The sequence below is a fragment of the Lepidothrix coronata genome, unplaced genomic scaffold (assembly GCF_001604755.1).
Source record: "Lepidothrix coronata isolate B3197 unplaced genomic scaffold, Lepidothrix_coronata-1.0 Scaffold98, whole genome shotgun sequence".
NCBI classification, from domain to species: domain Eukaryota; kingdom Metazoa; phylum Chordata; class Aves; order Passeriformes; family Pipridae; genus Lepidothrix; species Lepidothrix coronata.
Genome location: NW_016690278.1, coordinates 1,678,635 through 1,689,660, shown reverse-complemented (window position 1 = coordinate 1,689,660; position 11,026 = coordinate 1,678,635). Strand labels below are relative to the sequence as shown.

Here is an 11,026-nt window from a genome sequence, read left to right as displayed (position 1 = left end):
AAAAAAAATAAAAAAAAAAAAAAAAAAAAAAAAAAAAAAAAAAAAAAAAAAAAAAAAACACCCGAAAACTGCACATGGACTTTGTCCATCTGCTTCTGCCCTCAGGCAGAAGAGCCTAGCTGAGCACATTACATGTCTTTGCATCTCTTAAATGCTCCTTTACCACATGGCAGAGCTAATTATCATTAGCCTGAACAATAGCGGGGCCCATCCCAGTTTTGTGACTGAGCAGAGGCTGCGGGAATGAGTCAGTGCCATTGACGAAAAACCCTGAAATTCGTAGTTTGATGTCCTATTTCTATGTCTCGTGTAGTGCCACTAGCTCTGCTTTTGAATAGGATAAAAGAAACTCAGCGTCTCACATTTCACTTGAAGATGAAAAGACTCAGAATACCTTTTGGTTCCCCTAAAATAACAGCCCATTTTATGGCAGTTTTCAGTTTCAGTTACTGGCTGTAGCTACTTAAAGTATATACATCTCTTAAAACGGCCACTGTAGTTTTGTTGGGGTTTTTCTCAAATCACTGTTTCTGCAAGCCACAGCTATTGGTCTTACAGGAAGCATGTTCCTGGTGTAAAGGCTTGGTGTGAATGTGCACATGCGATGCCAATACAGAAAATACTGCCACAGAGGCAATGTGAGCTCTCTCAACCTTTTTCACAAGCATTGCAGTTTGCATACTGAATTTCAGGCATTTCCACTGTGAGGAAGTGCTTCTGACACACCAGCATTCCAATACAGTTGGTTTGGTTTGAGGGTACAGAGAGTGTTAGAACACAGCTTCTTCATCTCCCAATCTCCTACGCTGTCCGAGGGTAGGGGGTCTTCCCACAGCAGCCCTTTATACCAAATGAATTAAGGACACTAATGATTCTGTTGACGCTGACATATTTACCCTCATGTCTATGGCTGAATATGTGCTTAAAGGTTCATATTTTTAGAGCTCATCTTTTCTTGCATGTTCTTACAGGCTTGATATTCATCTCCTCAGTCACATATGACTGCAAATGGCCAGAGGGTTTAAAAAAATAAAGGGAAAAAGGTGATGGGAATGGGCAGAAGCACACAAACAGCACTGTCACATATACCCTGTTTGCTTTCCATCAGGTGAAAAACGGGGTGGGGGGGGGATGTTGTGTGGGTGACAACCTGTCACATTTTAGCGTTTAGAGTTCCAGTGACAGGACCAGCATAGAAGCAAAATGAAGTTTTTTTTCTTGTGCCATTTCAGCTGAGAGATGAGGTTCCTAGTAAGGGCTTTTGGAAGGACTCAAAGAGTGCTGGCATCAGTCCAAGGGAGATGGATTATGGAGGTTGGTGAAACAGTGGAAGAATGAATAAATGAATAATTTCGTACCATGTGTTATAGCCCGCTCTTCCCACACCATGACTGCTGGCAGTGATGTCACTCATTGGGCCTGATCACTCTCTTTGGGTCACTCCTCCATCGTTAAGTGGTGCACTTATTTAATTTGAAGAAAGTGCAATCAATAAAAAGAGATCCTTTTATCTTCCTCATCAATCTCTTGTTAATGAGCATGCACTTTTTTCTTATTAGATTCTTGGTTACAATGCTTTTAATTTCTCAATGTATGATAGAAAAGGGGGTGCAATCAAACACACGACAGAGCAGTTGATGCCGCATACTGCTGCTTGCTCCTTTCTGAAGAACTGGTGGGTGTAGGGATCACTTGTTCTGCACTGATGTATGGTTCTCTGAGCATCCTCTCTTAAGCTAAGATCCGGACATGTGAGCCTATGAAGATACATTTTGATTTCCTGATGTCCCAGTAGTTGCAAGAAAGTAGAAAATTCTTTGGGAATCTTAGATATTTAAAATCCAATGGCTTCCACGAGAATGATTCACCAAGCCTACTTTCCAAAACTTTCAGCAGGTTTAGGTCTGGTTATGATATGACTGAAGGTCAGATGAGTTAAATGGTCCCTGCTGCTCTAGTTTTCAGGATGATATCAGTCATGGTCACACATCTATTCACATATTTGTGGTGACCAGAGATAATGATCCTCTGCAGTTTGGTAATATGAAGTCAGCCTCCTTTTAGCACCAGTAAAACTGGCAAACTTCTCATCACAGGCTGGAGGTTAATGCTGTCTTTGGCTTTGTGTATCTCCTTGAGTCTTTTGGGAGTGAAACTTTGTAAAAAACCATTTGATTCTTCACAAAAATACTCCACAAAACAAAATTACAGTTTTCTAAGGCTCTGATTTTCAACCTGTCATTTACATATGGCAGGAGTCCAAATCTCAGTCATAGATTAGCTTCATTAGTGTAGTCTCAAACTGCTTTTTCCTCTCAGCCAAAGAGGCCCAAGCCACATGGTAATCAGAAATAAATCTTTGCACAAGGAGCTAACCTAATTATGAACAGGCAAGTTATTTCCTCCCTTATCCTTCTGTATTTACCACCAATGTGCTACCCTAGTAAAACTTTGTTACCTCCAAGGTCATGCTTCCTCCTGTTTTCTTCCAGGGTCTCCCTTTCAATGAACCAATTGCTGACTTTTCCCAGGCACTCATCTCCTCCAGCCAGGGCCAGAATCCATCTTTAAGCACAGCAGGCCACTATAGAAACATAAAAAGCTCAAAAGTGGAGTTGTAGGATAAAGTGTTTCTGCATTGCTTTGGGGGTAAGAGGAGCAGAAAGGACCCCAAAGTCAGCAAACTGTATCTGCAGACCCAAAGTGAGAGATCATCATCAGCCAGCCTTTACTGCAGCCTCGAGAGCTGTCACTGAAGGTGGTGTTCTCCCTTACCCACCCCGACGTGGAGTTGCATTTTGGCCCAAAGGTCCAGAGAGGAGCCGGCCCATGCGGTATCGGATTGCAGCATGGCAGGTAGGCTGTGTCCTGGCCCTGGCTTTGGCCACCTGTGGCTCGGGGCCTGGGATGCTGCCTGGCAGATGATTCAGCACTGCCTTTCTCCCTTCTCGGCCGGGGAACAGCGGGAGCCGCCGGGCACCTCCGAAGGCGGGGGCAGGGTGCCGGGCACCGCCCCGCTCTCCTCGCCGCAAGCCCCCGCAGCCCCCGGGGGGCTGAATCAGCTCTGCAGGCTTCCCTGGGAAGGGAGACGAGGGGAGGAGGAGGAGGAGGTCTGGTCAGAGCTAGCTGCGCGATGCTGAGGCAGGCAGCCTGCGCGCCAGGTCTGGAGGTGCGGCGGGGGAAGGGACCCGCAGCGGAGGAGGGCACTGCAGCCTGGCCCGGAGCCAGGCACCACGGACACGCTGCGGCCACGGAGCCGACAGGGGGTGTGCGAGTGTGCCTGCCTGCCTGCCTGCCTGCCGGGAGGAGCTGCTGCAGGCAGGCTGGGCCCTGCTGGTGGAGAAGCGCGTGAAAAAGGCAGGGAGAGATGCTGTCCAGGCTCGGTTTAGCCAGGCGGGCTGGGGCAGGAGCCCTTTGGCAGAGCCCTTTGCCGGTCCGTGCGAGCTGACAGCCTCTCCAGCAGCAGGGTGAGAAGGGGGGCGATGCACCCACCTGCAGAGGAGCCCCTGAATGTGTCCCCGTGCAGGCAGCACGCCGTCCCTCTGTCCAGCTCCACAGCGTCGCGTGTGTTCGGTTTAACTTCACGGCAACCCTTGTAAAGAAGGTGCAAGGTCTCCACATGCGTTTCTGTTCATCGCAGCACCAGCAAGACGTGAGCAAAGCAGAAACATAGTTTAAAGGAGAGCAGTTAAATGTGAGTAGGATGGAGAGTAGCAAAGATTACTGAAGGATGAATACAGGCTGTTTGTCAGGAGGACCAGCGCAGGAAAAATGCGGAAAGGGCAGTGGATTAAAGACAAGCTCAGAGAAGTGTCAGCAGGGAAAACTGTCTTACTGGAAATAGGAAGGTTGAAAAACTAGATATGGATAAAGAAGGAAAGACACTCTAAAACATTTCTACCAAGCCTTCAGATACTGTAGTGTCTCATCTGTGCAATGAAGAGAATATTCCCTGATGGTTCTCAACTTGCACTCCTCTTTGAAGAGTGATGCTGTAGCTTCACATCTGAGGAGCAGCTTGTGTGTGCGAAAGCATGTCTGATTTTCCCATATTTATCAATTAATCTAATGAAAGGTATATCCTTTCTCTAGAAACCTTGATTACTTGTACCCACGGACCACCGCAGCTGTCATGACAATGCTGCTGTGATGTTACACTTTCTACAGTGGCTGTGTTGCTACTGCTGTTTGAAATAGGTTTTGGGATACTCAGAGAGGCTGCACTCATGTAAGGTATTACCAGCTAAGGAGAACATGTGCTTTATAATAAGGGAAGCCATGTATGTAAATATGCAGTGCAAGCTGTTCATTCTCTCTGAGGTTACTGATCACATCATTAACCTAAGGACCAGACTTTTTAGTGGTAATGTAGGCTAGATTGTATGATGATTTATCTTTTTACATTCTTCCAGAGAGTGTTATTACTGGCTGTGCTTTAAGATAAATGCTCCAGGCACTTGATTGTAGTAGCATCATGATTACTTCAGTTGGCTACTACAGCCTCACAGGAAGCTCTTGTGATCAGACATCCATCAATTAGTCCTTGACGTGGCAGTCTGTGAAAACACGGTGGGATTCACTGAGATTTTGATGAACCTTTTTCATGTTCATGTTACTAATGTTCCCATGGAAGGGGGGCTGGGGTGGTAGGGGAGTTGGAGGCAGAGAGAGAACGTGGGTAGAGCCAGATGCCTCTTTTAACACTACCAAAAATACGCAAATACAAAGGATTTACCTTTCAGATGCCTAAGATACCAGCAAAAATGAGTTCAGAGCAATTTATAGCACTTGATTCTTTGTTTCCATGCGCATCCTGCTGCCATTTATACTAAGGAGAAAGAGGGGTTCACATCAGCAAATCTTCAATGCAAGTGTTTTCATTAAGTCCAAGGAACTGGAAATAGTGTCATAATCCCCTTGCCTCTCATACATTTGTCTGTATTGTTAAACAGGTGTACTTTCTGTGGGAGACAAAGAAGGAATAGATCTGATTCTAATCTTACTTTCATTATGTTAACTGGACCGTTAATTTACCAGTGTGCTGCACTGGTGGAAATGGTAGTGCTAGGTATTGGTAGAGGTGACAAATGACAGTCAAACTTAAGAACAAAGTGTAAGCCTTTAATAAATAATAATGAATAATAAAATTCTTTTATTTTTCCTTTCTTTTTTTTCTTTTAGTCTAAGGTGGAGTGAGGATATGAGCTAGCAACATGTGAGCTCTTGAAAAGTACATTCAGGAGCAGATTTTAGTGTAAAGTCTTTGTTTTTTTGGTTTTAGAGGAGGGGTTTGGAAAAGGAGGCTGGAAAAATGGAATTTTTTAAAAATTGTGCAAATATCTTTGTAATATCTTAAATGCAAATTTGTTAGAGACAGGAATGGTTTGGGAGTTTTTATTACCTCCGCTTTACCTAAGACGCATCCGAGTTCTATTCCTAGGGAACAAAACTTATTCAGGAGCTTGTAAAGAAAAGCTGTCTCTAGGTGTCGGGCAGGGAGAAATTGCTTATGGAAAGAGGTCTTCCCCCTGGGAGAGATCGAATATCAGGCTGAGCGAGCCCAGTCCAACCCAAAGAGCTCCCACCGACACCCGGTCCTTGCCGGAGGACTTTGCCATCGATGGCCGCCGCCTCTGGCCACGCTCTGCCAGGAGAGAGGGAGCGGGTGGGTGCGCAACTCCTGCCCGCTCCCTCTCTTTGATTTGATGGCCTTTATTCCTCCTAATTGGATAAAATAGGAAGTCACTGACAATCCTGCGTTGCTGGGTGTACTGATTTCCCTCAGAGCAGCCCTGCAGAGGGCGGGGGGTGGGGTAGGGGAGGAAGGAGCGAGTCTGTACAGCAGGGAAACAGGCTGCGAGGGGGCTGGGGGAGCGGGGCGGGGGGGAACGGAGGAAAGTGAATGAGCGCTTAAGAAGGACAAAGAGGGAGGGGAGAGAAAGGGAGTTACCACCGTCTTGGCATCGCTCTTCCTTTCAAACCTCTGTGTAATGATATTGTTTGCAGTGATGCTCAGACAGAGAGCACCTGCTGCTCTGTAATGATTCAGCCTCTTTCAGCCGCCGCTGTAACACGACAGGATGCTGCTGCTACTGTCACTTCTGCCGCTGCCGCTGTTGTTACAGATTTTGCTTTTGCTCCTTCTACCGCATGACAATTGTTTTCCTCGTCTAAGCAGATACCAGCCTCAGACGCTCAAGGTGAGAGTCTTGCCTTTCGCTCTGGGCTACTGGTTCACTTAATCCGGTCAGTTTGTTCAGTGTTTGTGGTTTTCTTTATCTCATCACCCTCCTTCCCCCTGTTTTGTTTTGTTGTGCTTGCTTTTGGGGGAATGTTTCTTCCCTCCTTCAGAAGAACTGAAATTGCTTGAGAGGAATTTAAGGAATTATAAAAGTGGCTAGCAAACAGGAGCTCAGTAATTGCAAAGCTGTTCTCGCTTCAGAGAAGCAGAGAGAGTGACAGAGGGCTTGGGGGCAGGGGGACCGGGGGGCATCTAATTTTTCCTGTGCGTTACTCCTCTCCCAGTTTGGATGACGTTGCTGAGCTTGGACCTTTTGTTGACTCCCACTCTGATTTTTGCAGAGCACTGTGACTATTACTACCATCTCTTTTTGTCTGTGTCTCACAGTAATGGACTGTGATAGAGTTAAGGCCTTTTGGAGGTGAGCTGTTTGAGAGCTGATGTTTAAACATGTCTGAAGTAGCTGCCGACACTTTCCCCAGCCCCTCAGCTCAGCTGAGCCCTGATGCATCCCTCAACGGGCTCCCAGATGAGGAGAACATGCCGGGGACCCAAAGAGAGGACAGGAGGGTCCAGGGGATAGCAGGCCTTGCCGCAACCTGCTGTGCGTGCCTGGAGGCAGAGCGACTGAAGGGCTGCCTCAACTCTGAAAAGATCTGCATCGCCCCTATACTGGCTTGCCTGCTTAGCCTTTGCCTCTGCATTGCTGGCCTCAAGTGGGTCTTTGTGGACAAGATTTTTGAGTATGACTCTCCTACCCACCTTGACCCTGGGAGGATAGGACAAGACCCAAAGAGCGCTGTGGATCCTACAGCTCTGTCTGCCCGGGTGCCTTCGGAGGTGTATGCCTCACCATTCCTCGTACCTAGCCCCAAGAGCAAGGCTGAAGTGACAGTGCAGAGTGCCAGCTCACTTGTGTCCTCCAAACCATTCCTCCAGCCTTCTCTGTATAACCGCATCCTAGATGTTGGGTTGTTGTCCTCTGCTGCACCTTCGCTGTCACCATCCGCCCTGGAGCCTACCACAGCGTCTCAGGCACAAGCAACAGAAACCAATCTCCAAACTTCTCCAAAACTTTGTAAGTAAAAGCTGTGTGTTTCTTTGGGTTTTTTCCCCCCTTTCACCAGAAAGGGGAAAAAAAAAAAAAAAAAAAAAAGCCACTTAACTGTTCTGCGACTGTCCACAAGGAGGGCATAGGATTGGCATGCAAAGCTTAAGTGTGCTAAAGGGAAAAAAAAAAAAAAAAAAAAAGCCACTTAACTGTTCTGCGACTGTCCACAAGGAGGGCATAGGATTGGCATGCAAAGCTTAAGTGTGCTAAGACAGGTATGGCATGGGTTACCTTTGAGGAGAGCATCTACAGTCCTCTGCACGTAGTTCTGGACTGTGCAGGGTAAAGAGGGCTTTGTCTGGGATCTTTATAAAGGCCTAATACCACCCTTTTCTTTGCATCCACTTGTAGGGAAATACGTGATTTACTGTGTATCTGATAGCTATTCCACATGGTCTATTTTTTCTTAGAAATTCGATTTGCGTCCTGTGCTGGATCTTCCATGTATGTTCATTTTCTTTGCCTTGCCTGCAGAGCACTTCTGGTACATCCTTCCTGAAATCTGTTGCTGGCAAATATCCCTATCATCCTACTGAAACACTCAGACCAGTGAGAAAAAGTGACAGCCTATTTGAAGCAGTTAGAAACCGGGAATTATTAATTTAGCATCTAGCTTATGATCTTTCTCTTAAGAGCAAAGCACAGATTTCTCTGTGTCTTTTCCCATCTCTAGAAGCTGATTCTTATTGAAACTGTTTCTCATATATTGCTTTTTTGCCTTTTGTGGGGCATTTCAAGAAAGCATTCTTGCCAACGTAGGAGGAATCAATTTCTGAATTAGACTTCGCTCTTCCTGGAAGCAGGAAGCATCCAGGGTACCTGTGTTATTTTCTCAGTAGCAGTTGTAGAGCATCAAAATGCTGCATTGCTGGAGTGTCATTTCTTTGACATTCATGACTTTAACCCACCAAATCCAGAGCAAATCAAGCTAACAACCCCTGAGTTGTGTAAAATTTTGCAACTCTAGTAAAAGAGAAGGCAACGCACCGTTGTGCTGAGAGCACAGGGCTGAGGTTTCCTTTAGAAAGCTGCAGTGATCAGAGTGCACAATTGCATTCCTCACAAATTTCCTTGCAGGAAATTTACCCTCCCTCCTGCCTTCCCTGTAATGCTGCAGGTTGGCTACCTTGTAGATGGTACATACTGGACCTCACCCTGGAGCCCTGAAGTCACCATAATTCCACTGCTGAGTTTAGCCCCACTAGCACTGAACCTAGTATAGATACGTGGCATTTGGATTAGATCTAACATTTTGGGCCAACCACCTTGCCAGCATAACTACAGTGGTTTCAGAGAAGGTCCTTTCAGCTGGGAGTCAATCTTAAACAGCAGTTTCAGAATCACTGAAAGAAAGTCTTAAGTATTCCTGTAAAAACCCTGTTTCCCTTTGCTTAGATAATGGTGATAACCATCCTTTGGGTTAAAAGTAATTTGTCTGATGGAAACAGTTCTAACAGGGAAATACTGCTGTACTGTTAAATGACAGGGGGCTTTGTCTGTGATATTACTTGAATTAACCACCTTTGCAATTATATAGTACTGTTCTAAATGTTTTGGTTTGTGCTTTTTTTAATATTGCTGATGCGTAATATCTTTTTTGTTGTGCAAATATTGTGACATTAAATATATGACAGCACTTTTACTCTATAAAGTGACGAGAGACCACTATCCAGTCAAAACTGCCTCAAGAATTCCTCTTGAATTTCCACATATGAAGCAAACCTTTACCAATAACATGCTAACTTCATCTCTGAAGTAAAGGAAGGAGGAGGTGGGGTGGAAGAGAGTCTTTGGAGCAGTCACTGACAAAAAGCCATTATCTGCATTCAGATCTGCTCACATCTGGAAAATAAATGGTTGTCCAGAAGCTAAGTGATTGGGTTGGAGGGGTTTTTAGGCTTTAGGTTTGGGTGGTTTTTTGTGTGTAGGTGTGTGGGGGAGAGGGCAGGGGGATTTGTTTGATTTTGGGGGGTTGATTGTTGGGTTTTTTTTACTGTCGCAATAATTTTCTAAAGATAAATGTGTATTAAGGCATCACAGTCTTACGATAGCTACAGACTGAAAGGAGAGGGAGAACTGGCAGCAGGTCAAGTTTGGGTTGCTCTGAGGCAGAAGGTTGTGTAGACAGAATTTATTCTAACTGTGGCACATAGTTCTGACTATGGCAAGCAGCTGTAATCCTCTGCAAAGAAAAATAAGAAAATACAACTGGAAAAATGCACTGCAAAAGATCTGCCTAAGAATTCCAAGAGGCATAAAAAGAACTTTTTGGACAGCTCTAAAAGCACTGTCTTGGGGTTTTTGAAACAGCTGCATTTCAAACACATCATTGTGTTTTATGTAGAGCAAGATTTGTTGGAGAGGTTGACAGATTGCATCAGTGCTAGCTTTTTTTTTTTAATGCCTTTGACAGCTATAAAATTCTCAGTGACATGGCTTGAAAAGTAGCATCTGCAAATTGGATTGTCCCTTCTTTTGCTTCTCAGTGCCCTTCTTTCCTTTTCAATCAGAGTGCAGTAACTTCTTCCCAGAAGGTCCCTTATGTGCTGAATTTTTTTTTCCAGTGCAGAAATAAAAAAGAACTGACACATTTCATATTCTGTGGTTGATGTACCGTTTCTGAACCTAGCCCTTCCATGACTTTCCAAATCCTTTTCTCTTCTCCTTTCTTTTCTGTCTTACTCAGCATATTCCCCTTAAAGCTACATCCTTCAAGGTCATAGTCTGCAGAGAGCTAATTGATTCTTCTTTCTCGGAGCCTGGAAGAAAAAGCAGAAGGGAGACAACCCTTGTAATTGTGTCTGGTGTACTGTTTGGTGTACTAGATTCAGACTGGTCTCACTCCTATTATTATACTTTGCCCTTTATCAATACAGAAATATTCCTTCCCATTTGGTTTACATTTTGCATTGTAATATCATTTATCCTTTCCTGAAACAGAAAGGGAAACTGAATGTTTTAAAGCATTCTCATACTTAGGAAGCTTGTCAATCTTAACACAGTTACACCAGAGAACATTTTACTATAAGCAGAAAATAATAGCATACACACTAACCTACAATCTCGTTTCCTGTGAGAAGACATGCAGATTGTAATAGTGCTAACTCAGTTTAGGAGATAAATTTCACTTCTTCCTACACTATCACATTTAAATACAATTCCACCCTTTACCCAGGCTGATAATAGACTCAGCTCTGTAGTTCTGTAATAGCTGCTTTTATACACCTGCAAACCAACCACTCCCCTCTTTAAAGGTCTTCCCACTGCTTTCTCTTTCCATTTAAGCAGATTTCCTCCAAAAAGAACCAGCAAGGCCTGTGTGGGTCTTGCCTTTTAGTGGTGACAGCTCTGCCAAAGTGGCACAAGTGGTCCTGTGCTCTGGGTCTGTCCCAAAGCAGAGGTGCCCAAGCAGCCCTTGGTTTTGGGACTACAATTCTTGTGACTTGGCACAGGGCACACAAGAGGTAGAGCAGGAGACAGATGCCACAGCATGACTTTGCTTGGAGTGGGTTTCCCTGTGAGCAGAGCAAAGGGCCCATCAGAGAGAAGTGTCCAGAGGGTGCTTGTCCCTGGTGGCACATCCACGCTGCCCCTGCATCCTTTTCACTTTTGGCTTCCCTGCACACCTCAGGTGCCACACGCTGATGGGCCAGCTGCACACACTGTGCCATGCT

General features: G+C 45.2%; 1 protein-coding gene across 14 annotated transcripts in view; it reads left to right on the top strand.

Annotated features, from left to right (window-relative positions):
• The window catches only part of NRG1 (neuregulin 1), a 453,259-nt gene that overhangs the window by 343,828 nt on the left and 98,405 nt on the right, over positions 1-11,026 (top strand). For 2 of the 14 annotated variants that reach the window (XM_017822491.1, XM_017822488.1), the window contains exon 1: positions 6,001-7,319. The exons of 8 other annotated variants lie outside the window; for them this stretch is intronic. In XM_017822491.1, the coding sequence (XP_017677980.1) occupies positions 6,692-7,319 (628 nt within the window). In that variant the 5' untranslated portion in view covers positions 6,001-6,691. Of the gene's footprint in view, positions 1-6,000; positions 7,320-11,026 lie in introns of those variants that run through there. 4 more of the 14 variants (XM_017822494.1, XM_017822502.1, XM_017822489.1 and 1 more) reach the window with 4 other exon arrangements.